The sequence below is a fragment of the Macaca fascicularis genome, chromosome 18, assembly GCF_037993035.2.
Source record: "Macaca fascicularis isolate 582-1 chromosome 18, T2T-MFA8v1.1".
Taxonomy (NCBI): Eukaryota; Metazoa; Chordata; class Mammalia; order Primates; family Cercopithecidae; genus Macaca; species Macaca fascicularis.
The window spans coordinates 65,592,200-65,619,907 of NC_088392.1; the positions used below are offsets into that span (position 1 = coordinate 65,592,200).

The 27,708-nt window shown below is 41.6% G+C and overlaps 2 protein-coding genes and 1 long non-coding RNA gene across 15 annotated transcripts in view; 1 reads left to right on the forward strand and 2 right to left on the reverse strand.

Moving 5' to 3' along the window:
- On the reverse strand, positions 1-26,686 carry CABYR (calcium binding tyrosine phosphorylation regulated). 9 transcript variants are annotated; one of them, XM_045378310.3, is made up of 6 exons: positions 26,512-26,686; positions 16,275-16,443; positions 16,121-16,174; positions 5,154-5,495; positions 1,517-1,640; positions 1-85 (listed from the first exon to the last, which is right to left on the reverse strand). In XM_045378310.3, coding segments are annotated over exons 1-6 (723 nt in total). In that variant the 5' UTR covers positions 26,545-26,686; the 3' UTR covers positions 1-84. The 9 variants fall into 9 exon arrangements, with proteins under 9 accessions (XP_045234245.1, XP_045234242.1, XP_065390061.1 ...); XM_045378307.3 differs by having other exon boundaries at positions 1,517-2,114; XM_065533989.2 differs by having other exon boundaries at positions 4,215-5,495.
- On the forward strand, positions 13,889-18,598 carry LOC135968261 (uncharacterized). The gene is made up of 2 exons (XR_010582895.2): positions 13,889-14,006; positions 18,382-18,598. It is a non-coding gene; the product is annotated as an uncharacterized lncRNA (long non-coding RNA).
- A 548-nt stretch (positions 26,687-27,234) lies between the features above and the next one.
- The window catches only part of TTC39C (tetratricopeptide repeat domain 39C), a 140,632-nt gene continuing 140,158 nt past the window's right edge, over positions 27,235-27,708 (reverse strand). For all 5 annotated transcript variants that reach the window (XM_065533987.2, XM_005587019.5, XM_074022715.1 and 2 more), the window contains one exon: positions 27,235-27,394. In XM_065533987.2, the coding sequence (XP_065390059.1) occupies positions 27,305-27,394 (90 nt within the window). In that variant the 3' untranslated portion in view covers positions 27,235-27,304. The remainder of the gene's footprint in view (positions 27,395-27,708) is intronic.

The window sequence follows — 27,708 nt, forward strand, 5'->3', positions numbered from 1 at the left end:
TATGCTTGCATGAAGTTTATTGATACATTACACTGGTGGCAGACTCCTCCCTGAAATGTTGACCCAAACAGCGTCATTTCTGGATCTGTTAGGAATAATGCAAACATTGAATTGTTTAAAGTTACACATGAAACTGAACATGTGAAATGAGCAGAAGATCAGAAATGCAACGTCTACCCTCCTGCTCTGTTACTAAGCTTAACTAGTTACCTGTGGGCTTTTGCACTGAAATATCCCAGCAATTTCATGCTGGAAACAGCCATTTTGGCAGTTCCACTAGAAGTCCATAAAGAGTTTGAAGAAGTGCACCTAGCCCTAAGATAATTTTGTCTTTCCTTAAAATATAGTAACTGGTCCTTGAGCCTGCTTATGAATTAAATCTAGCTTTTGTCCATCTCTCAGATGTTCAACTTAAAATTCCCACTAATTATTTGAAGTAACTAATTGGTACATAACGCTTCTGTACTTTCAACAAGTCTCCCTACTTCCTCTGTTGACCTCCCCCTTGCTGCTAATCTGTTTTCCACATAGCAGCCCGAAGGATCTAATAAAAACAGGAATCTGATTCTATCATTCTTCTGCTTAAAACACTTGTGCTGGCTTCCCATTGAACTTTCCATCAAAATCTTTCATTTTATACAATCTCCCCATTCCGTCCCAGCCGGTCTCACGGTGGCCTACTTTGCTGTCTCTGGAACCCCCGTGTTCTTTTCTGCCCTAGGACACAGCCTGGGTGCACCCTGCAAAGCTGGCTCCTTCTCATGCTCGGGTGTCAGTTTACATCTGAGCCTGAACACCCTATCTAATAGTGACAATTAAAGGCAGGCCTGTGTCAGTACCTTGTTTTCTCCATAATACATGTTGTAATACACTTTTTTGTCTGTTCCCCCCATAAGATGTACGTCCCATGTTTTGCTCACTCTACTGTCCACACATAGGGGAGAAGGGCTAGCATAAGGCTTGGCATTAAGTATGAATGAGAAATTTAAAAATGATTTGTGAGTGATCAAACTGTCTCATCCACAGTTAATCTCAGCTGTTGTTCAGCTCTTTACTCTGCCTCTCACCTGTCCGTCTACTGCTTCTTACCACGTGGATTAAGTGCTCCGTTACATAATCAAGACTTTTCTCTTACCTTGCTCTTCAGTTGTTCCCAGCTCCTCCCTACTCCCTAAACATGCCAACTAAATTGTCCCGTTTTAAAAATCCATCCCCTTTTCGCATCTACCACTGTGTTAGACAACGGACTAGGTATTTCAGAGGCGACTGAGTTCATTAGTTTCATGTATCGGGCATCAAATCCTTGGCGTGAGTCATTGTGGTGCAGTGCACCTGCTGTGCATTTATTAGTAACTGGTGGTTAGGAAGCTGGAGACAATAACCCAAGGAAATTAGAGTATACCCCAACTTATTATCTCAAATTATTTTTCAATATCTAAATCTCCAGCTCAGCAAATCAAAATGCTTAAAACGCACGTGTTAAGGCCTAAATGTTACGGCAGGAAAGTGCACCTACCAGTTTTCAGTTTCTGCTTTGCGAACCTTGTGAGCAGTAGTCACGGTTACCTCCCCAGCAATTCCGTAACTTCCAAAGGGAGCACATTTGTCACCAGATCCTGAACTTTTTTTAGCTACATCTTCTACTGGGAAAGCAACAGAAAGGAAAACAGGGCTTTTTGGCCTGGGGACATCTTGTCCACTTGGAGGATTAGCATTCTGGGGACTTAGGGTCTGTTTCTGGAATCTCTCATCTGCAGGAACAGCAATGGGCACTTGCATTGCAACATATCTCAAGACATCTGACTGTGAAACGACAGCATGTCCAGGAAGAGGTTTCCATCCCTGTGCTTCCTGAACATTTGAGCCTACTAAGATAAAAGGTGGGGCACTGGTCTTCTTGGTGTCGCCCATCACATAAGTTGGAAAAGTGACTTTTGGTGGATGCTGCAGAAACTGTGGATCCTGAGGATTAGATAAATAGAGGGTTGCTTGGGGGAAAGGCCCAGGTGCAGGTGGCGGTGATGGGTGACCTTGTTGATTCTTATCAGTTAGACAATAAAGGGTCCACATGTTAGAATATGGTGGTGGCTGTCCTCGTTCACTTGCTGCCATTGCTATAAAAAAAAATTTTGCAGGAATTAAAGTTTTAGTCTCTGTATCAGGCATTATGCATAGTAATGTCTCTGTAAGTCTCTTTTACATATAACACAGCTGTAGTGATATGCACCATAGAGCATGCTATAGAGAGGGCTGCATAATTGTGTTTGACAGTGTGAAAGAGATTCTCTACAGTTGAAAAACGAGAACAGTGTTGTGATGACAAGTGGCAGGGACACTACAGTTGTGGCTGAAGAAGAATCTTACTCTAAGTTGCTATTTCCAGCTACTTCAACTTTAGATGTGGCTTCTGTAGGATCCTTACAGAGGAAAATGGACAGTCAACGCAACCTTTTGCTTTACCCAAAAGTCAATTGAAGAGTGTGTTAAGCCATTAAAGGAAGCGTTAATGCATCTGCATAGTGTTTTATTTCCTAAAGAAGTTAGCACTAGGTATCATTTTCACCACATAATCAAATCTCTCTGGCCCTTCACAGGCACCATTATCTCCCATTCATTTGTTACCACACATAAAACGTCACATAATCTGGGATTCAGAACCTCAGAGAGCACCCCTTTTAGGCAAGACTTGAAATCATAGGTCCTAGGTGGCAGTAAAAGGCTGGTTGGCCCCACAGGGATTCTTTGGGTTGAGAAAAAGAGGTTTAGGAGTGCCACCTATAATGCAAGTGTGACCCGCCTCTTGAAGACAGTACTGTCTTAGACGAGTTTCACTTTGCCCAAATGTGCCGAGTTCACCTTTTGAACACTGGGCCATCTATCCCCAGTGCAGCCTTTTTCTTCCCCTGAAAAGAACGTAACACTACGCACAGGATTAAGTGGCCATTTTCCCAATAGCTTCAGATACTTTCAAGTGATCTTTTTTTTTTAAGCTTGTTGAAAAATATGTCCAAGCCAGGCCTTCACTGTCTCACAGGAAGAGAGGGTTTGATAGTCTGCATTTTTTTGTTAATATCCTCTTAGTGTTGTGGACAACTCCGTTTTCCTTTAGAAATAGTTAAGCATTTGAAAACAGTGACTTGGTCTGGACATGCTGCGTAAGCCACAAATATAGTGCCAGTCCCACACGCTGCACTCCCAGTGCTGCCCTCTGCCTTTGCAGCTGTGCAGAATCCCTGTCACACTGCCAGACAAAATGTGATCTTTTCTAAACACCTGCTTTGCTAACACTTTTTGAATCACTCTGGCTCGGTTAAGAGTCAGGGTTGAGAGATTTTGCAAAAGGAATGGGGGCTTGGCTCATACATGTCCCTTCTGTCCCTAAAAAGGGCCCCTGCAATTATCCATGAGGCAGGAGGGTGAGCAGACCAAATGCCATAATTAGATGGAGATGAAGGCCACATCACGTCTGTGTCGCAGGAAAACATGGTGATAGTTCAACAGCCAAGAAAGCAGCTTGATTTTGGCACTTGCCAGGGAGAGGGAACTGATCAAAGGAAGCCAATTACGTGAACTGCATCTATTGCTGTTCAAGTGCCGGGCTGTCCTTTCCGCCGCTGTTACCTCCCGGCTCCCCTGACCTCTCCCCTCTCCATCTAGCTATGAAGCTGCTCTTCAGCTGCAGGAAGCTCCCAGGCAGAAAACAAAACACATGGCCCAGCACCCCAAACCTGGTTACAGAGCTCTCCTGACTCAGTGTGAAAGCAGTCAAACCCGCCACCATTTTTTCACTTTTTAAAATGCCACAGCCTATGTAAATGCATTGCTGTAGTTTAATTTTAGATTCACAAGAGGAAAATTTCAAACCAACACCCTCTAATTACAGTTTTGCAATCAACCTATTCGGATCACATGAATATATTTTGTACCTGACAACAGGCTATATTGTTGCTGACTACATAATATGTCCAAAAGAATAACACAAAAGTGCTGGATGACCAAACTGAGGCCAGGCTCTGGGGACGTCACTTTAAAATCACTCCTGTCATAGTAGTAGAATCTCAAATACAACAAAGCCTTTAAATAGCTTTGGCATTTTAAAATAATCTATTGAAAATAAAGACTGACCAATCTGCAGGGAGCCTACATAGATGGCAACCTGAAATACAGATGTCACCTGAAACGCAATTTGTAATGGAAATACCTGATTTTCTTACCTGGCTTCATCAAACCTTATTCAGCTGTTGCTTCCCCTTCTGGTTCAATTTCTGGTGCAGTAAGGCCTTCTGGAGCAGGAGGGAAGGGGCCACTAGATGACTTTACAGATGTACCTGAGTGCACTGCTTCTGCAGCTTCCCCAGAGAGCACAGGTTTGCCTTCCATCTCCTGGGGTACAGAGTTTTCCCCAGACTCCTCCTGCCCAGTATTGTCAGAGACTATTGAAGTGATCCCCACTTCAAGGTGCAGAGATTTTTCAGAGCCTATTTTGACAGCGCCCTCTGCATCCAGGAGTTGTGCAGGTACCTCAGGCTGACCTTTCAAAGATGTGTCAGAGAGCAGAGCTGCTGCTTCTGCCTCCACATATACTGAGGAATATTTTGCATTCTCCTCCAACTGTGCAAGTTCTACAGACTCTACAGATTTTTTAGATATGCCAGAGGTGGTCTTTTCTACTACAGATTTGGGACTAACTGGTGGTGACTGCTCATTTTCTTTAAGACAAGCAACTTGATCAGTAAAAGGGGTAACTATTTGTTCTGGCAGTTGCTCGATATAAACAACTCCTTCAATCACAGGCACATCGTTATAGACAGATGATATATGAACAGTTGACATAACCTCAATATCAGCCTGCAAAGTGACCTCAGGAGCTTGATCATAAGCAGGAGGTTCTTGTTCATCCTGCAAGGGGACTGAGGAAGCCGTTGATTGTTCAGCCTCATTTTCTTTAGGTTGAGAACCCAAATCTACATGGACAGATGTTTGGCTCACAACCTGCACTTCTAGCACCTTTCCAGAACACACAAGAGGAGCAGCCACCATGACATCTTCAGCAGCCTCTGAGCTTGGCACCTCCTCGATAACAACAGGCATACTGGTTGCCACATCCACCATTAAAACATCAGATTGATCAGAATGAATAGATGAAACTTTACCTAACATCTGAGCAGCAAGCTGAGCTGGGTCAGCTGGGACGTAGGCAAACTCTGGTGAGACAGCTGTTGGAGGTGGTGATGAGGGTGGGGTAGTAGCCTTAGGGGTGGCTGGTTTGGAAGAAGAATCACCAACTGCTTCAGTTTGCTCAGCACCTGGCTCAGCATAAACTGATGGAAACTGGGTGGTTTTGTCACTATATTCTGTTCTGGTTACATTGTCCTCGTCTGTGTCTGTAGATTTTTCCATCTGGGTAGGTACTTTAGATTCTACAGATGTTTTTTCTGGTTCTTTTAAACATTCTAATTTCTTCTGTGGTGTCGTTCCTTCTGACCATTTCTCTACTAAAACACAACAACCAGATGGGTTAATTAGCATCTATGCCCCAAAAAAATATTTTTAAAGAAGGCAATAATAGGGATGTGGTGGCTCATGCCTGTAATCCCAGCACTTTGGAAGGCTGAGGCGGGAGGATTGCTTGAGCCCAGGAGTTCAAGACCAGCCTGGACAACAGTGAGACCCCATCTTTACCTCTCCCCCCCACCCAAAAAAAAGCAATAATGGGTTGAGCATTCAGATGTCAGTAGAGACACAAATATAAAAGAGTTTTCAGCTTTGTTTTCCAACATCTGTAGTGTGGGTAATAAAACATTCCTGTCCTTGTCTACTCCAAGACCCTCAATTCATTTCCTTAGAAATAAGTGACTCTCAATAGCGCAGTGGCAAGACTAATAATCAGATATCATCCTAAGGTGGTCAGCATCAAGGGAAAGATGATAAGATCATAACTTTGTGCCTAGAAATAAGGAAGCTGAAAACCTCCATGGAAAAAGCTCCTGATCAAACTTCCACACAAAACTGGGGGAAAAGGTTGGGTCGGAGGGAGACCAACTTGGGCAGTAAATTATTTCATCTTTGTTGGTGTAGTAACTTAGTAATGACATAGATGCTGCATATTAATAAAGGCATTCCTCCATTTAAGAAAGTTGGTATATAAAGTTTAACTTAATGAACTGATAAGCTAGAGGACTATAGGAATTTTTTTTTTTTACATTAGGAGAGTCACATATTCTGACCTAAAAATGCTAGCAGCTGCTAGTGATGTGTGATCATACAGCCAGTCAGACTGACCCAGCCAAGAGGAAAAGAAAGATATCTCTGGATTTCAAAGTGTAGACTTAAGTGAATCGTCAGGCATGAGGAAAATTCTCATGGGTTGGAAGGTCACAACAGCTGATGACATATACAAAATCCTAGAGCTGGAAAACTGCTGTAATATTTTATGTGCGTCACCCACACACCTAACTACCTTAGTCGTTAACTCATCAAAAGTTTTCACATCTGTTTGCTGAGAATTTTCCTTTGGGAAGCATTTCTCTAATGAAATTTACAAGAAAAGCGGAATTTGCTTCAAAAGAATATATTTGGCTTAAGTCAAAACTTTGGAGACATATTTTCAATAGGTTCAGCTGCATTCTGAAAAAGCAGTGTCCTGCAGTGTCTCCTTTGACATTGGCTGCTGATGTTTTATAAATTCAATTAAGATTTCTAATACTGGACATGGACATTATACCAAATGCTCACATGCAGAGAAAGATTCAAAAAGAGAGAAAGCCACATCTATCGTTACCTCCCTCTGCTTAGAACAATAACCTCATTTTCCTAACCATTCACCTCCTTCAGGACTTTCCCATCACTTTTTAGGAAAGCCCTTTTACCCACCAACACGTTTGACTGAGTGCTTGTGCTACATGCTACATGTACGAGTGGTCTAGGCACTATTGAGGATAGAAAGACTGTTAAGACGAGACCTCATATAGCTTACATTTAATAGGGGAAATAAGATAGACAAACACAGGTTAAAAAGTTCAAGTACCTAACTGGTACTAATAAAGATCTTGGAGTTCAGAGGAGGGGGAAAATCTTTTTTTTTTTTTTTTTTTTAAATGGAGTCTTGCTCTGTTGCCCAGGCTAGAATGCAGTGGCGCCATCTCGGCTCACTGCAACCTCTGCCTCCCAGGTTCAAACGATCCTCCTGCCTCAGCCTCCTGAGTAGCTGGGACTACAGGCGCCTGCCACCATGCCCAGCTAAATTTTTGTATTTTTAGTAGAGGCGGGGTTTCACCATGTTGGCCAAGCTAGTCTCGAACTCCTGACCTTGTGATCCACCTACCTCAGCCTCCCAAAGTGCTGGGATTACAGGCGTGAGCCACCACACCCAGCCAAAAAATCTTATTTAAGCCTGACATTGGGAGAGTTACTCTTATGTTTAGGATATAGAAAGCTACAAAATACATTGTTTCCATCCATAACAACAGGAAAATGCCAGATAGATAGGCCACAAAATCATAACTTTTCTTGAGACCAGCAGAGAGCTGAAGTCAAAAGGTAATCAAGTAACCTGATTTCAAAAGAGGAACCAGCCCCTCCAAGGAGAAAAGGGACACAAGAAACAGTCTCAGCTGTAGCAGGATCCAGAAAGAATAGGCTGCCATCACACCAGCTGGTAAGAATGTACCAGCTATAATCTGAATGTACTGGTAAAGGCCAACGGTGCACTACATGTCAGTCTGGAATTACCTGGGACTCCAGACCCAAGGAAATTCACACTCCTTAGCAAACACTTTTCCACGGGCCTCACATGAAAGATGGAGGCAGGGCTGAAGGCCAGACAGAGCTCTCCTATTATCAGAGCAGAGACAGGAGACACTGGCCCAAGACTGACCACAGATGGAAGGCAGAGTTTGGCTACCATGTGACAGAGGGCAGGAACACCAAGAAAGCCCCGTGTCCAAAGCCCAGGTGCACAGGTCCAGCCTAGGTCTAAGGCAGGCCCAGAACAACAGGGAACCTCCTGCACTGCTAACCAGCCCGAGGCTGAGAAACAAGAGACAGCGGGCTGCCACCAGGAGAGGGGGCAAGAGTTTGGAGAGAGATGCCCTTTGTGGGGCATGCTGGCAGAGAAGGCTGAAAGCTGAGGGGGAAGCACAGATGCTGAGAAATACCCTCTGGCACCCCAGCCCCACCCTCAGCAAAAGGTCTTGGTAGCCCTCTCCTAGAAGGATTTGAGGTCTGTAGTACAGTGAAGGTAATGAAAGCAACAACAAAACCCAAGTCCAACTCCTAACCAGATTGACCTCCCCATACCCACACCAATTCAAGGCCTCCCTATTTTCCCCCATAAGATCTTCAATTCTCCAACCACCGATTTACTTACCATGAGCGTTTTCAAGAACGCAGCCAATCTAGGGATTGGATTCCTGCAATCCCTAGACTGACCTGACAGGTTGCTTGTGGTATAATTTATGCAACTCTGCAAAGGACCACTTGCTCTTTTAATTACAAGTGTCTCCCCTCACAGGCTCATGGTACCTGAAATTATGTCTAGGAGATTAAAATGATTTAATGTTTTAAATGTTAAGAAAGCTCAATATTTTTTGTCTCTAGAAGTCCCCTGTTAAACAAAAACATCCCTTATAACCACCATTCTGGAAAGGTAAAGCGTTATGTAATTATGAATCCTTAACAATTTACCAGGGAATGTAGGATATTGTTTTCTTCCCTGCAACTTTCTCATAGTAAAAAAATTAATGAGAAAACCTAGATTCCAGTCCTGGCTCTAAGATTTAATAGCTGCATGACCAAGTCAACTGTTCCAAGCTTCAGGCCTCCTCACTTGCAAAATGGGGATTATAACTGACTTCATGGAGTTTCTGTGGACATTAAGTGAAATAATGCATCTGAAAGCACCGAATAAACTCTAAATCACATATAAATGGGGAAGGAATGAATCAATACCCATTTAAAAAGAGATACAGAAAAGTTTTGAATATGTGATATCAAATTAAACATTATATAAATCTCAAATCTCTAATTCGAGATTTGATTCAGCTTTGATTAAAATTAAATTGGCTATTTCCTAAACTGGGTGGTAAAATGCAGGATGTTTTTTCTTTATATGTGTGTGTTATATACTTACGGATTTTTTCATAATTAAAAAAATTGAGACCAGATGCCTTAAACTTTTATAGTGTTTTTGAAAATGCAAACACTAGGTCAGGCGCAGTGGCTCACACCTGTAATTCCAGCACTTTGGGAGGCTGAGGCAGGTAGATCACTTGAGGCCAGGAGTTCGAGACCAGCCCAGTCAACATAGTGAAATTCTGTCTCTACTAAAAATACAAAAATGAACCAGACACAGTGGCATGTGCCTGTAATCCCAGGTACTCAGGGAGCTGAGGCAGGAGAATAGCCTGAGCCCGGGAGGCAGAGGTTGCAGTGAGCTGAGATTATGCCACCGTACTCCAGCTTGGGCAACAAAGCTAGACTCTGTCTTAAAAAAAAAAAATGCAAACACTAGATCAACCATTTGGCTTTGTCTGGAATACATGAAAGAATGTTGGCAAATATATACATACTAGTTACTATACACATATAATATAAATCTATATTGAGTTCATGTCATTATCTGTTTATTAAGAAGGGTAAAGAGCTTTTCTTTAATGTATTAAGGTCAGCTTTAAATACGTATAACAATTGCTGACTTGTAACCTTGAGATTATGTTGGTTGTAGAAGACAGAATTTCTTCAAGTTGTAAACTAGGTTTGCTAAAGGTTGATCTTATCAACCTTATGAAGATTAACCCACTATGACTTCGGTGATCTGGTTCTACTTAAGCTGACAAAACTATACATACACACTAAGAATTAGGAACATAATTAAAGGCATTCCTTCTTGTAAAAAAGTTCCTTTTTAAGTATAATAAAATGACTCAAATTGGCTAACTTTAAAATTCATTGCAGAATCCTGATTTTCCATGAAATCAGTAGGATAAAGAGATAAATTCCAAGCATATGGTATTTTTTTAAATAGGCACAACTCATACGGAGATTCAGGGTACTGGGGTACATAACTGCCCAAGAAGCATAAGGAAAAGGACATATTCTGGCATGAAATGGGAAATCTGAAAGGCATCAAAGACCAGAAGTGTATAAGCAGCAGGGCCTAACAAGAGATATGACAGGCTGTATAAGAATTGGAGGTGGGACGCTCAAAGAGAGTGCTTAAAGTCAGGAATATGTATGGTACATAGTCTTTTAAGAATTTAAAACAGAAGATTCCAACTAGCCTGTATTGAACTGATTGGAATGAGAATACCAGAGACTATAAAGTAGGTGGTTTGTTTCTTTTCTCCCCTCTTCCTCCTCGCCCTTCCTTCCATTCTTTCTTCATTCAACAATCATTAGTTGCACCAGTATGTGTTAGACACTGAAGAATCAAAGAGGAATAAAACTTCCTAAAGATCTCACTCTGATTAAGGATATAAGCAGATGATTGATTATATGACAATGTAGTCAGTACAGTGACTGAAATATGTATGGGGTCCAGTGGCTTTTAGGTAATTTGGGTTAACCTTTAGAAATAAGGAACAGGTGTGAAAGTGGCTAGTAATTTGGACTGTAGGAGGTGGAAAGCAACAGATGGCATGGCCAGTTTGAAGGAGAAGAGCCATTCAACCTATCCTAGGTAATCTCTCCCATGCCATGCCCCTTTGCCTTCACTTTCCTCTTGGTTCTCCAGCGCTGCCATCAAACTTCGCTGGGCCACAGGGAGCAACACCAAATGCAGTTTGGCATCCCTTTGGCTTCATCCTTCCCTCTTCTCTTCTGGGTCTATTTCTGTATCCCTCACCCCATCACTCCCAACACATCCCCCCTCCCCACATTTTTACCAAACCTCATCTCTCCCAACTTCACTTAAGGGCAAAGAATTAAAGCAGGGTGGGTGGAATAGCAGACATTCCCTCCCTTATTCTTTGCTAAGAGAATCTTAGCTAGATTAGTGGCAGCAATGTACCCAGCCCCAGGCACACTGGTTCTCAAGGGATAGTAGTATCCCCCTTCCACTGAGAGTATTTATAGATGTAGAGGGGACATTTGTATTTATTTCAATGTCTGGGAGGCATTAGTATTTTAGGAGCCAGGATCAAGGATGCTAGGTGTCCTGCAATGCATGGGACAATTCTGATCTCTCTTAACATAAATTTTATCAGTAGTGCCACCACTTTCTCCTCCTTCCTGATGTAAACACAGGCATAACCCCTGGAGCAGTAGCATGCGGGGACATGTAAAACATTCTAAGAATGACACAGCAGAGTGCCTAGATATGTGATGCTTATTATTAAAGTATATTAGGAGCAGAATGAACACCTTTTCAGATCTGTTCTTAAAGTCACTCTTAATTGGTTTGCTGTTACTTGCAACCAAAAGCTTTCCTAACTGATACGAGCCATAAATTAGAGGGGGGTTGTATTAAATGCTGCTCTTTAGATACCCTGTCTGTTTTTTATTCTATGACTTCCATAATACCCATTTTCTTTCTGGGTACTTGTTGAATTCATTATCTTAAGACGTACACTACTAGATAATGTATCTGTACTTTTTTAAACCTTCTGCCCATAAACATCTGGGCTGTGTCCCATATACCCTCTCCTCTGTAGAATAAAGCTGATTAAAAAGAGGATTATTTTTGGTTTCCTACATCATAGTCATGTCACATGTTTTACTGAATAGTTTTATTTCTTCATATGCCTTTCCTTTTTTAAAAAAATGTGTTTGCCTTATGGCACTGATTAGAACCTACAGTACAAAGCTAAATAGAAATGGTAATATTGGAGATCTTTGTCCTGGTCCCAATCTTGAGGGGAAGACATTCAATATTCCCCATTGGGTATAATGGGTCAATTGGGTTGTCTGTAAGTTTTTGTGTATCCATTCCTAGATTTAGGAAGTTCCCTTGTGTTCCTTGCTTGCTTGTAGGCTTTTTTTTTTTTTTTTTTTTTTTTTTTTGAGACATGGTTTTGCACTGCCATCTAGGCTGAAGTGCAATGGTGTGATCACAGCTTCAGCCTCCTGAATATCCAGGACTACAGGTGTGTGCCACCATGCCCAGCTAATTTTTAAAAAATTTTCTGCAGAGACAAGGCCTCACTATGTTGCTGAGACTCGTCTCAAACTCCTGGCCTCAAGTGATCCTACCTCAGCCTCCCAAAGTGCTTGGATTGCAGACATGAACCACCAAGCCCTGCTTATAAACTTCTTTAAAAGCATTTCTTGTAGAGCAGGCAATGCATTCTTCTCAGTTTTTGCTGCCTGAGAATGTCTTTATTTTGCATTCATTTTTTAAAGGATATATTCACTAGGTATATATCAATTCTAGGCTGGCATTCTAGGTCACTGTATGTCATTCCATTGTCTTTTGGCTTCTATGGTTTCTATTAAGAAATCACCTATTTGTCTTATTATTGTTCCCCTGAAAAGTAATGTACCCTTTTACCCCTCCACCTGCTCTTAAGATTTTGTCTTTTTCAGCAGTTTAGCTGTAATATACCTGTGTGTCATTTTCTTTGTATTTATCCTGCCATGGGTTCATTAGACTTCTTAAATCTGTAAACTATTGTCTTTCAGAGTGGGAAAATTCTCAGCCATTACGCTTTCAAATACTACTACTTTTCCATTTACTGCAATGACATAGACTTTTTTTTTTTTTTTTTTAAAGACAGAGTCTTGCTCTGTCACCCAGGCTTTAGTGCAGTGGTGCAATCTTGGGTCACCGGGTCACTGAAACCTCTGCCTCCCAGGTTCAAGCGATTCTCGTGCCTCAGCCTCCTGAGTAGCTGAGACTACAGGTGGACACAGACCTTTTGACAATGTCCATATGCATTTCTTACATTCTTTTCTATTTTTCTCTGTCTTAATTTGGTGGTTATCTGCCTTGATTTGGTTGTTGTCTGTTGGCTCATTTTTTAGTTTCCTAATTCTGTCTTCTAATAAAGCCATATAATTTTATAGTTTGCAGTTATGGAATAAATGTTTCTTATTTTGTAGTTTCTAATTCTGTTGAAGTTCTGCATCTTTTCATCTATTTTCCGTCTTTTCAAAATACCAATCATGGTTATTTTCTATCCACCTCATGTAGTAATTCCAGTATCTGGATATTCTTTGGGTCTGCTTCTAGTGAGTGTGTTATGTTTTAGCCCTTATCAATCACTTCTTCCTGCTTCTTTGAATGTCTAGTCGTTTTTAACTGTATGCTGGAAACTATAAATGACACATTGTAGAGGCTCTGATTGTTATTTTCTTCTAAATGGTACTGATTCTGTTCTAATGGCAGATCAATCTGATCCTCTTGAGATTTGATTATAAATTCTGGTAAAGTGGGCATACTTCAGCTTTGTTCTTACTCCTAGCGCATTCATAGTGTATGACCTTTATTCCTAGTGTATGATAGTGCACTACGTATAAAGTACACTTTATTCATAGTGTATGACCTTTATTCCTAGTGTATGATAGTGCACTACATATACTTTAAAGTACACTTTATTCATAGTGTATGACCTTTCTGAGGTCTCAACTAAATTGCCAGGGTTTCGCAAAAATCTTATTTTTGGCTGGGCCCAACCTGCAAAGCCTCTCCCTAACAAAGCCTCTCCTCCAACACTAAACGGTTCTGATCTCTCGACTTAGCTTTCAGTCTCCCAATAGCTGTTTTCTGCTAAGCCTCCTCAAGCCTTACTCCATACATGAGGAGCTTAGGAGCTGCACAAAAACCCAAGGGAAATTTTTGTTTGCAAACTTTTGGAGGTCCTTCTCTGAAAATGCCTCCTTTCTGGTACTGTCACTCACATCCCAGCCACACTGAAAGACTGAAATTCTGCTTCTCTGTCACCTCTCCCTAGATTTCACTCACTGCTTGGGCTGTATTTCCCCGCACAAGAATTTGAAAGTGTCCTCAGGAAGAAAGCCTCTGTGAATATGGGCTGAATTTCTAGGAATCCTTTCTCCCAAGAATCTAGGTACTGGACTTCATTTTATGTAATTTATACAGCTTTTATGTCTGTTTATGATAGGAGGACAAGTCCAGTACTGGCTTCTCTTGTCATAGCTGAAATGAAAATCTCTCCCTCTCTGCTGAATTTCACCTAGCACAGCATCTGGAAATTGTCAGGAAATTAAATATTTCTTAAATTAAATTATGGATTGAACTTCAAGGATATGTAGGATTTGAAAGGTAGAAAAAGGAGTAAAAGGAACTCCTGGAGGGAGAAGAAACATAAGCCCAAATCAAGTGATTTGAAATTTCACATTTCAGGAGATGACAGATTGTCTTAAATATACGGCACATGAGGTCTATGAAATGAGATGACTGCAAAGGTAGGACAGACTGCAATCAGAGAGAGCTTTGGATGTCATGCTGTTGTAAAGGGCTCAAAATTTACACACTGTGACTTAGATATGCCAGAACAGTATTACTTTCTCTAACTGATCTCATCTTGCATTAAAATGCTCATTTCCCAATAGCAGAATTTCATCTTAGTTTTAAAATCTGTCCCTTCAAAAAGTCTTTTGGTTAATTAGTGAGCCTTTTGGGCTAATGCTCCTTTATTAAAGGTTTTCCTCCTTCTAAAAAGGGGTAAGCTGAGTCTGGGGTAAGCTCTGTCTCTGATCCACATGTCCTTTTATGCTGGCTCTCCATGACCTCTGGTAGAGACATAACTGGTCTCTGGGTGTTTTTGTTTTCTTTTCTTTTGTTTGTTTAGAGACAGGGTCTCACTATTTTGCCTAGGCTGGTCTTGAACTCCTGAGTGCTGGGGTAAGCTCTGTCTCTGATCCACATGTCCTTTTATGCTGGCTCTCCATTACCCCTAGTAGAGGCATAACTGGTCTCTGGGTGTTTTTGTTTTCTTTTGTTTGTTTAGAGATGGGGGTCTCACTATTTTGCCTAGGCTGGTCTTGGACTCCTGGGCTCAAGTGATCCTCCTCCCGCCTCGGCCTCCAAAAGGCTGGAATTACAGGCATGAGCCATCACGCCCTGCCCTCTGGGTGCTGGTCTCTGACATCACTGCATTCATTGCTTAAAATGTTTCCATTTTGTGGGAAGTGTAACCTGTTTATCTCACTCAAGGACTGGCAGATCTCTTTCCTTTTAGTCCTGTGAAGCATCTAAGGCTTAGCTGCCAATTTTTATTTTATTCTCAGTTTGGATGTTATGTGCTATAGCCCTCTGCCCATGTCACCTTTTCCCATCCTGATTCCTTGCTCATCATCACTTTCACTGGAATAATCCAAAAATACCAAGACTCACTAAAAACCATACACAGCGGCTAAGCACGGTGGCTCATACCTATAATCCCAGCACTTTGGGATGCCAAGGCAGGCAGATCACCTGAGGTCAGGAGTTCGAGACCCGCCTGGCCAAGATGGCGAAACCCCATCTCTACTAAACATACAAAAATTTGCCGGGCATGGTGGTGGGTGCCTGGAGTTCCAACTACTTGGGAGGCTGAGGCAGGAGAATCGCTTGAACCTGGAAGGCAGAGGTTGCAATGAGCCAAGATCGCGCCACTGCACTCCAGCCTGGTCAACAGAGTGAGACTCCATTGCAAAGGGAAAAAAAAAAAAACCCTTCCAACTGGATTAAATTCCAGTATTTAATCTCATAATTTGAGTCTTTATTACTATGAAATCCAATTCTCCTCATGCCTGTAATCCCAGAACTTTAGAAGGTTGTGGCAGGAGGATCACTTGCATCCAGGAGTTCAAGTCCAGCCTGGGCAACACGGCAAGACCCCATCACTATCAAAAATTTATAAAAAATTAGTTGGACATGATGAGTCACAACTGCAGTCCAAGCTACTTGGGAGGCTAAGACAGGAGGATCCCTTGAGCCCAGGCTGCAGTGAGCTATGATGGTGCCACTGCACTACAGCCTGGGTGACAGAGCATGTCTCTGGAAAAAAAAAAAAAAATATATATATATATATATATTTTTTTTTTTTTTTTAAAAGGACCAATGTGATTAAACATCAAATGATTTGTGGGCACCATTCTTAAGTTTGAATATATGCTAGTAATGATGCAATAATTAATAAACATCATTATTAAAACTATTACTACTTGTGGTACTTACCTTTAATCTGATGAAATTGTTTAACCAGATCTTTTATATCCACAGTAGTATTCCCTGAAGGAATCAATACAGGAAATCAAATACAGATACATAAAATTCCCAACTTAAAATGTTTTCTTTTTCAAAGCAGCAAATATATAAAGGAATAACAAACCTCTGTACATAGTAAGTTCTTGAAAATAAGCTGCTGCAAACTGGTTGATGTCTGATGGGTTAGTTTTGAGAACAGCTCTACTAATTCCCTCGAGCAGAGTCTTGAGGCCATAGGGTACGACAAGTCTGGGCTTTGAAGAAATCATTTTGGCAGGATGTCTGTAACTCAACTAGAATGAAGAAAAACAAAGTCTTATAAATAATGTTTTACTAAAATAGTTTTTTTTTTTTGAGACACTGTCGCCCAGGCTGGGGTGCGGTGGCATGATCTCAGCTCACTGCAACCTCCGCCTCCCGGGTTCAAGTGATTCTCCAGCCTCACCCTCTTGAGTAGCTGGGACTACAGGAGCACGCCACCACACCTGGCTAATTTTTTGTATTTTTTAGTAGAGACGGGGTTTCACTGTGTTAGCCAGGATGGTCTCCACCTCCTGACCTCATGATCCGCCCGCCTGGGCCTCCCAAAGTGACTAAAATAGTCCTTATGAGTTAACTATAGTTTCCAATAATAAACTATCTCCTATTAAAATTATCAGCTTTAGTTCTAATATGTAGGTATTCATTTTAGTAAAATGGGCTAATTCTTGATGGTAGTTTAAAAAATAACACAACCCTACTAACAATAGCCTACTATGTGCAGATGAGCAATCTAGTACCATTATAGAAATCCATAGGAAAAGCCCTGCCAAGATCCTGAGGACATTAAAAACAAAGAACAAAAAACAGAACCTGCCTCTGTAAAATTCAGTATTTTGTGCAGTTAACATTTCATGTATCTGTTTCTAAACAAGTCCTTCCAAACCACACAGGCACTGGCCTTTCTGTATACATATGCATCAAACAGTTACAAGATAGTTTTTTTTTCTGTAAGAAAATGTTTTTCCTTATTTTTCTAAATATATTCTCACATGTTGCTTTTTTGAGACAGAGTCTCACTGTCACCCAGGCTGGAGTGCAGTGGTGTGATCTCAGCTCACAGCAACCTCTGTCTCTTGAGTTCAAGCAATTCTCTGCCTCAGCCTCCGGAGTAGCTGGGATTACAGGTACCTGCCACCACACCCGGCTAATTTTTGTATTTTTAGTAGAGATGGGGTTTCACCATCTTGGCCAGGCTGGTCTTGAACTCCTGACCTTGTGATCTACCCGCAGCCTCCCAAAGTGTTGGGATTACAGGCATGAGCCACCACGCCCGACCGTTGCTCATGTTTAAGTGTGCATTTTTTAGCTTTAAATTTTGGGGGTTTTTTCAGCCTGCTTCGTACCTGTAGGAATAACTTTGTTTTTAACATTAATCAGAGTGGGTATAATTTATTTGTGCTATTGTTATACCACCGTCATTTGTACCTGTCTTTTCTCATATCTCCCTTACCCTCTTCCCAAATTTTCCCTTATGTTTCCCGTTCTGTCTTTCTGGCTTTTAAGTGGTATCAGAGATATTGCACAGACCAACCTGTAATTCTCGGAGTTGCAGAGGCTGCCACCTAAAACTATGTCAGGGTGTACGTGTTCTGACTCCTCCTAAAAAATTATCTAAGGCTTCTAAAGAACAAAATTAAATAAGAAAATCCCTAAAGTGGTGAGGGGAAAACTAAGATAGGAAAAACAGGGTGAAGCTACAGGTAAAGTTAGCACTCCAATGCATGCCATAGCTCCTTCACTTTGATAAAGATGGGTATCAAATCGATCCCTGAGCTACCAAGGAGCCATCACAAAATAAGAGATAGGTGGTTAAGTGATTCAGGTTTCCTGAGGTGAAAAACAAATCAGTTGTTTGAGAGAACCACAGCTATTTCGGATACTGAAACCCAGGAGAAATTTCTCCCCCAAGTCCTTATAAAGCAAATAGTGTGATATAATGAGCCATGTCCTCAACAACATCCCTACAATAAATAATGAGTTTCATGGGGTTAAGTGGCATAGTCTAATTATAGAAGGGCACAGCTTCTATTATAAAGTAACTAATATCTCATAGCAAAATGTTCAATACTTAAAAGCACATCTCATCTTCCCAAAGGTCAGGACAAAATGAATCTGTACTGGCCAAAGCAAATCCTTTCAGAATATAATTAAGTATAATTGAATCCCTTAATGAAAACTTCCTTTTACAGCATCATTCAACAGATTTACTGAATTAAACCATCTTTAAAAAACCAGACGTGATCCAGCAATCCCACTGCTGGGTGTATACCCAAATGGAAATCAGTCTACAGAAGAGAGATCTGCACTCCCATGTTTGTTGCAGCACTGTTGACAATAGGTAAGATTTGGAAGCAACCTAAGTGTCTATCAACAGATGAATAAAGACAATGTGGTACACAGATACAATGGAGTACTATTCAGCCATTAAAAAAGAATGAGATCCTGTCATTTGCAACAAAATGGATGGAACTGGAGATTATTATGTTAAATAAGTGAGGCACAGAAAGGAAAACATTGCATGGTCTCTTATTTGTGGGAGCTAAAAATGGAAACAATTGAATCCATGGACATAAAGAAGGATGGTTACCAGAAGCTGGGAAGGGTAATGGGGGCCTGGGTGGAAAATGGGGAGAAGTGGGGCTGGTTAATGGGTATAAAAAATGAATAAAACCTACTACTTGAAAGCACAACAGGGTGACTATAGTCAATAAGTTAATGTACATTTTAAAATAACGAAAAGAGTGTAACTGGACTGTAACACAAAGGATAAATGTTTGAGGGGATAGATGCCCCATTCCCCATAATGTGATTAACATTGTATGTCTGAATCAAAACATCTCATGTACCCCATAAATATATACACCTACTATGTACTCACAGAAAAAGAATTAAAAAAAAAAATAAGTGGGGATTCGGCAGTCCCATATGCTAAATGCTAAGGAGCATAGGCAGCAATGACATATACATATATACTGTTTGTTACATATATATATTTGATACATACTCATACATATCGTATGTCTAATTTTAAGTACCCAAGGTGAGTAGATAGACCGTTTTGAAAGTGGCTCCCAGAGGCTGGGCGCGGTGGCTCACGCCTGTAATACCGGCACTTTGGGAGGCCGAGGCGGGCGGATCACGAGGTCAGGAGATCGAGACCATCCTGGCTAACACCGTGAAACCCCGTCTCTACTAAACATACAAAAAATTAGCCGGGCGTGGTGGCGGGCGCCTGTAGTCCCAGCTACTGGGGAGGCTGAGCCAGGAGAATGGCGGGAACCCGGGAGGCGGAGCTGACAGTGAGCAGAGATCGCACCACTGCACTCCAGCCTGGGTGACAGAGCGAGACTCCGTCTCAAAAAAAAAAAAAAAAAAAAAAAAAAAAAAAAAAAAAAAAAAAAAAAAAATGGTGGGGGCTCCCAGAAACCATGATGGCGCCAACAACCTTTCAAGAGGCAGTTAGCAGTTGCTGCTACCAAAGGTGGGGACAGCGGCCATGCACTCCATGATCCCCCGTCCCACTAGTTCTCACCCCGACTTTGGGAACGTATGGGGTCAGGGACGCTAAACGTCCTACAGTTCAGTTCCCCACAAAGAACTGTCCTGAGCAAGCTGATGAAGGTCAACGGGTAAAATAGTCACAAACATTATTAGGGTTATTTAAAAGCGACAGCTTAATAATTCTCCCCAGATCCCTCCTATCACCAATACTGGTCCAACACTGGCAGAATTTAAACCCTGCCCCGCCCAACTGTAAACGTCCATGCGCCCACTACCACAAAGGTAACGCCTTAATCAAGAAACACGATGCCTTTCAGGATGCCAGCAGGGACTTCGGAGCCGTAGGTAACCGCACTCCCCCATCTCTCCCTGAAGAACCTCCGGTGTGTGGGCCCCCGCTGTGTCAGTGCTCGTTTTGCGCTAGGTCTGTTTGGGAGAGGGGAGTGAGATGTAGGAGGCTGGGCGTGCTCACTTCGCCTGGACTTGTTCAGGAGAGGCGGGCGACGGACCCACCGAGGCCCCAGATTCGGCAGCTGGCCGTCTAGTCGCCGCACTCCCCGTTGTGGGCCGGGGCCGCCCCACAGGTCCCCCCCAACTCTGAGGACCCTCCGCCTTCCCCGACACCTGAGGCTCCGACGACCTCTCCCATTTCGAGAGACTCCCTGAGGCATAACTGTCTCCGAGGCCGCAGGGTGCGCCTTTTCTCCAGAATCTCCCCACCTGCTTTCCGGCTGCGCTCTTAAGAGCTTCCTCGTTGCCCCCTTGCCGGCGGCTCCTGAGGTTTGATGCTTGCGAGCGTTTTTATAGCCCCGGAGGCATCAGGGCGTGCGTCACGAAGTCCCGCATCACAAAGCTCCGCACGCACGCACGGAGGCGGGGCCACAGCGGCTGCAGCCAATGGGGAGCCGAAAGCGACAAAGGCCGTAATTTGGCCGGCGAGAGAGGCTTGTTTCCCCACTTCTGGCTACACCTGAGCGGATTTAGGTGATTTCCCAACAAATGGCCAGGAGTAGCTCAAAGTGACTGCCTCTCCGTCTTTGGTCGTTGGGCCTAAAATTAGAGCTCTTTTGAAAGAAAGAAAGAGATTTATGGCAGTGCTGTTATGTCTCTACCTCGCAATTCCCCACACTGCTCCTGGCCCCATAAACTATAGCTCTCTTCGGTCACCTTTAGGAATAATTTCTGCCACGTTGTAGACTCAGAGTGAATAATTGTATGCAACACAGCACTTTTTCTTTTGTGAAACTCGCCTGTGGAATGGGAGTTTAGCATGAATCCCGAAACTTCCTGTTTCTCCACAGTTGAGATCAGACACCAACTATCCCTACAAAGCCCACCCTCAAAAACAAGTCAAGGAGTAACTTCAGCTCAATTTTTCCAAACTAAAGGAATGCCGCTTCATTTAAAAACGCCCACTTTGCCAGGTGCGGTGGCTTACGCCTGTAATCCCAGCACTTTGGGAGGCCGAGGCGAGTGGATCACGAGGTCAGGAGTTCAAGACCAGCCTGGCCAAGATGGTGAAACCCTGTCTCTACTAAAAATACAAAAAATTAGCCGGGCATGGGGGCGGGCGCCTGTAATCCCAGCTCCTCTGGAGGCTGAGGCAGAGAACTGCTTGAACCTGGGAGGCGCAGGTTGCAGTAAACCCAGATTGCGCCACTGCACTCCAGCCTGGGCTACCGAGCGAGAATCCATCTCAAAAAAACAAAACAAACAAAAAAACGCCCACAGTTTGCTCTTTCACTCATTTAGGCTCAGGTATTTGGGCTGGGCTCCAAATAACACCATAATCATGATTATCAGAGTACAAGCAGCCTTCATTTTGATCCATCTTCAAATGTTTAAAAAGCAACTACTTTAAACCAAAGAGCATTGCCAGGGCAGATATCTGACCAAAAGCAAAACAAAACAAAACAAAACCAACCAACCCCCTTCCCCAACCCTGCCCAAAAAAACCCACAAAAAAACAAAAACAAAAAAAACCCTGTTTTTTAATTCAGAAAAAAATAGGGCTTCCAGAGCACTTTGCAATAAAAGGCAATGTTAAGGCCTCAGTCAGCATTATCTAGTGCCATTCATTAATCCACTTAATAATTAGTACTGAGTGCCAGGCAAACTCCCTCTTCTCGGGAAGATTACATACTTAAAAAGGGAGAAATACCAAGACTCCGTCTCACAAAAAAAAAAAAAAGGGAGAAAGGCTTTTAGACTGAGTGTGTTGGTGGCTCTGCAGATATTTTTCATCCTTCGTCACTGACCTACAGCACCACTTTGGTAATGTAAATAAAAGTAAGATGAGGCCGTCATGATTTCTGATAGCTTGGTTTATAACACGTGTAGCTGTCAGAGACATAATGAATGAGCTACTGAAAATCCTAAGTACAAACACTAAGACCTCATCTGTGGTGTCTTTTGGAATTGGAGACATTTATGGTTTTTAAACCTAACCTCGGTGGGTCATCTCAAACATCTATTCGGTGTAAGGTATTATGCGGAAATATCTGTAACTCAAAAAACAAGATTTTACTCTCTTCCTTTATTCAATGACTGTTTGGCTGAGTCATTCTGAAATGCAAATTGTTACAATGAAAACATCTAACCAAGAATTTTCAAACCACTGCCCATCGGCTGCTTTGATTTCTTGAACTCTTAATGATTTCATGTGGTTTCACAATCTTGGCCTTCTGTTCATCTCCCTTTCAGTCACCAGTATGTTATTTTTTGGTCAACAGTAATTTAAAACGCAAATCTACCTTCTTTTCTACTGCCCCTCTGCCATACCCAAAATCCTTCCATGGTTGTGGGTGTGGTCTCTACATACCTCTCGTATTTCATCGATCACCATGTGATTCCCACTTGACGCTCCAGAGTCTTGAACACACATGAGGTTTGTCACCTCTGTGCTTTTGCTCATTAGGTCCAAGGCCTTGAATCCTGCTCCAGCAAGTGTTTTCACCTGACTGCATCCTGCGTATCCTTTATAACCCATCTCAGAAATCTACTTCAGGAAGCCAGTGGGTTAGCAGCATTCTCTCAGTGATCCCATGATGTATGCTTTATGACTTTATCCTTGCTATATAATTCTGCTTGTGTTTAACTCTTCTCCCAGATTTACTAAATCCTTAACAAAAGCTGAATAGGGCAATGTTTCTCTAATCCACATCACCTGCGTAAGAAATCGTCCCAGGAGCTTGTTAAAAATGCCTTCCCAAGCCCTACCTAGAACCTATCGAATCAGAATCTCTTCGTAAAACACGAAAATTGACAACCACTGGCCTCTAGGAGGAGGAATTAGGCATTACATAGAGGTCACCTGGGTTTCTTTTTTTTGTTTTTTTGGGTTTTTTTTGAGATGGAGTCTCGGTCTGTCCCCCAGGCTGGAGTGCAGTGGCGCAATCTCGGCTCACTGCAAGCTCCGCCTCCCAGATTCACGCCATTCTCCTGCCTCAGCCTCCCAAGTAGCTGGGACTACAGGCGCCTGCCACCATGCCCAGCTAATTTTTTTGTATTTTTAGTAGAGATGGGGTTTCACTGTGTTAGCCAGGGCGGTCTCGATCTCCTGACCTCGTGATCCGCCTGCCTCAGCCTCCCAAACTGTTGGGATTACAGGCGTGAGCCACCACGCCCGGCTGAGGTCACCTGGGTTTCAAGTGTGTTGCTTCTATTTCATACCCAAGTCAACTAGGTGATAGAGCTCAGCCCCCTTGCTAGCTTTCACAAGAAAGCCAGTTAAATTGTGCTCTGCATACTTTACTGAAAAAGGAGCGTATCTGTTATGGACCAACTTTCTCTTGCTCCCCTTATCCTTTTCTCTTTCTGCATTTCCTCTTCTAGCTTCTAAAGAATCTGCCTCGACTATATATCTTCTTGGATGATCTTGATTTAACAGTTTTCTTTCTACAAAATATACCATCCGCAGAAACCAAAACAGTACATCATGATTTTGTGAATGTGTATCTTCACAGTGTAAAACCATATTTGAATACTTGCCAGCATGATTTGCTTAAGGAAGAAATCCACTGGAAAAGTTTATACAGCAAAGGTGTGTGTGTGCATGTGTGCATGTGTGCATGCACGCATATGTGCTCATTTTAAAAATCAGATATGACTTGTCCTTTCACTTTAGTTGGCAGAGACAGAAAAGTGCGAATTCGGTAAATAACTGACTTACACAATATGTGACAATAAATACTCTAATTTTCTGTGACATCTAAAAGTTAGAATTCTTTACTCAGTAGAAGACAGTTGTCAGGTGCTAAAATAAAGATACCTAACCCAGTAAAGGTAAAATCTTAGTTATATTAACCAGCAAGGTACATATTACATTATTATTACTAGACCATGCCTCCAAGTGTGTCAAATTATAAAAATGTGTTCAGCATACATAAAATATACATTAGAGATTTCTCTCATCATAGGCACAATCTAATACAAAAATATATTTGACATTTATAAGTTAGAAGATCCATTGAGAGCCTCCAAAATAGGACAGGGGAAGGAGTGAGTGATAACAACATAAAAAAAGAAGCACACATAGATGCAAATAGTTCCACTTATATGATTATTTTCTTCATCAGCAAAGGGTTAAGAGCAGGTTACACCAAACCAAGTTACCAAGCAGATCACAATCAGTTCACAGGTAGGATGAGTCACAGCACACAGGCCAGAAAATGTACTCAGACTTCAGTCAACCTAATGGGACGGTGTACTCACACTGTGGTTTTGTTGTTTTGGAGTCTAGAAGCTCCATCTACCCACGCTCCATGGTCTACCACCATGTTAACACAGATTTACCACAGGGGCCATCTGTACCAAGCCTAGGATGGATAGACTCTTTAAAAAAAAAAAAAAAAAAAAAAAAAGACTTGGCCAGTCACAGTGGTTCATGCCTGTAAGTAATCCCAGCACTTTGAGAGGCCAAGGTGGGTGGATCATGAGGTCAGGAGCTCAAGACCAGCCTGGCCAAGGTGGTGAAACCCTGTTTCTACTAAAACTACAAAAATCAGCCAGGCACGGTGGCAGGCACCTGTAATCCCAGCTACTTGGGAGACTCAGGCAGGAGAATCACTTGAACCCGGGCAACAGAGGTTGCAGTGAGTAGAGATTGCACCACTGCACTCCAGCCTGGACAACAGAGTAAGACTCCATCTCAAAAAAATAATAATAATAAAAATGAAGATTAAAAATTTTTTAAAAGACCTATACTTTGAGTAGTAAAGAAAACCTACAGGATGGTGTTGCAAAACGCAAAACTGTCTGTCCAGTTAAGTGAGCTGAACACAAACTAATCTGAAGTCCTGAACTCTCTGTGGGAAAATAAAAGTAGTTTTTTAAGCAGGCAGAAATTTTTTGAAAAAGATTCAAAAGCACAGGACCTTATATAATCTTTGAATGTGGAATAATAGCTCAAACAACATTTTGAACTGAAAATTCAAGAATGAACTCTCAAACAAAAACGTCACAATTCAGAATGCTCCACGATCATGACAGAAAAGCTTGTCACCTATGCTGCATGTTAAGAAGAGAGCAAAATGGCAACAGCTGTATTTTAAAGATTCATAATGTTCTTCCCTTCAATCTAGTTAAAACCAGATATCCAGGCTGGGCACGGTGGCTCATGCCTGTAATCCCAGCACTTTGGGAGGCTGAGGTGGGTGGATCATGAGGTCAGGAGATTGAGACCATCCTGGCTAACACGGTGAAACCCCGTCTCTACCAAAAATACAAAAAAAAAAAAAAAAAAAAAAATTAGCCGGGTGTGGTGGTGGGCGCCTGTAGTCCCAGCTACTTGGGAGGCTGAGGCAGGAGAATGGTGTGAACCCAGGAGGCAAAGGTTGCAGTGAGCCAAGATCGCACCACTGCACTCCAGCCTGGGTGACAGAGCGAGACTCCGTCTCAAGAAAAACAAACAAACAAAAACCCAGATATCCAATATTTTTGGACACCAATTTTGCTCTTCAGAAAAAAGTTCCCTTCTCATTCACTGAATATAGGAGAGCAATCTCTTCTCTCTTACTATTATCTAAAACCCACACCAAATTCACATCAGGAAGAAAGTCAATGTGAATAAACATTTTGGAAACAGTCTACTGAAAAGTGGTCAGTAACAGAGATGAAGAAACATGAATATAGTTTAGCCAAAATCAGTGAGAAATAACTTCTTTCAAATAAATTATGGTTATTCCCTCAAAACAAGGTCAAATCAGATTAAATTTGCCAACATTTTACTTGCTTTTCTCATGTTTTATTTTGAAAATATTAAAATACTAATATGAGATCATGCTTCAGCCAAAAGAATTTGTAAATAAATGACACTCTAAAATGATATTCTTTAGCTCAATAAAAATGTCTTTAAAAATCTAACCTTAAACATTGAGCCAAATTATGGCAGAGATTCTTAAAAGTGACTGAGGTATTTAGATTCTTCAAAACCACAGGTTTGCAGTAGCGGGCATGGAGGTAAATTAAATGACAATAAAAATTAGCAATGAAGAATAAAAAAATAACTTTGAATTCCTTTTATAATATCTAAATAACCTGAGCTAGGGGAAAAATGATTAAATCCTGGCACTGTGTAGCCCAGCAAATGTTCCACCAGCAAATATTTTGACGCCAAAATCTATGTTCATTCACGAATAACTTTTTCAAGTAATGTCTCAAAAGATTTCCAAAAGTTGGTAATTCGACAATTTTCACAAAGAAAGGTAAACTCCCAAAATGTAGATACTGTTTGTCTAATCTATAGACTAGGCTAATAGATTAGCAAAAGAGTTACACTTTTAGTTGTAAAATTATCTTCTATTAATATTTGCTCTTACTTGGTTGGCTTTCAAAGGAAAAAGAGTGTCCATCGCTTTGAAACATTCTGTAGACAATCTGGAGATGAGTATTTCTGGTAACGTAACTTCAGCTGAAGATTTTGTTCTTTTAATAAGTAAAACACGGAATTCTGGCCTATTAACATTAATTATGTTTACAATAAAAGATCAGTCAGTTGGTGGTTAGGAGATCTGCTTTCTATTCATTGCTCTGCTGATAACAGGAATAATTAATTGTGATAAGTCAATTCACCTTTTTGTGCCTGAGTTTCACTGTCTGCAAAATGGGGTTAATAATATCTGTGCTATGTTATTCACCAGGGTATTCTGAGGATGAAGTAAAACACTAGAAAGCACTTTTATTTTTTCAAAACACAAATATAAATGCTATGTAATAATATTGTTAATAATTTTACAGGTACCTCGTAATGTTATCCATTCAGATATGTGCTTAAGGTAGGTGTTCCTACAGGATCTCGGGTTGGATGTTTCGTTTGATTTTATTTTAAAAATAATAAATCACAAAACTAAAACATTTGAGCAAGGTCACTTAACCCTCTCCCCAGGTGGTTAGTTGTTATTCTTACCATCATCATCCTCCTCATCATTATTACTTTTTAGCTACATGTTTAAAAGAGGAGATCTTTAATATGTCAGCTTAACTGGGAAAATGTGTCCCTGGCACAGGTGGTTTTCAGAAGAAAAGCCGATCTTCACAAGAGCTTTGTCCTCTGCTTTTATTTTAAAGTGCGGACCCTGGGTGGGGAGGGACAGAGCGGGTGTTCCGGGTCTGTCACTGAGGAACCAATTCCCTCAGAGAGGCCAGAGCAGCATGGATGCGGACATGCAATCTGTTTTCAAAGTCGTAGCCAGAGAAATCCTCCTGTAAGATCAAAGAAAGATATGTACGCACTCTGTTAGCTAAGCGTGCACAGGGTACTGTGGTATAAAGCACACTCAGTTTTGTACTTCCCAAAGTAAAATCTCTACACTCCCAGTAAAGGCTTCCCATGCACTTGATTTTCATATTACTCAAACCTCAAACTTCATATTCATTTTTAAAAACATCAATTGAATGTCAATAATGTTCTCTTTGGACAATTTTCCTCATGTTATTCTTGAAAAGGTAGTCTTACGTTGTGCTCAATATAAGTTACTATTAGAAATTCTTATTTCAGGGACATAGTTATAAAAGCA

Excerpts from the sequence above, each read along its gene's own strand:
- CABYR (XM_065533989.2), bottom strand. The coding sequence starts at position 26,544 with ATGGACACTCTTTTTCCTTTGAAAGCCAACCAA. Across the intron at positions 16,444-26,511 it reads TTCCTTTGAAAGCCAACCAA|TTGAGTTACAGACATCCTGC; the intron begins GTAAGAGCAAAT and ends TCTTCATTCTAG. Across the intron at positions 16,175-16,274 it reads AGAACTTACTATGTACAGAG|GGAATACTACTGTGGATATA; the intron begins GTTTGTTATTCC and ends TGATTCCTTCAG.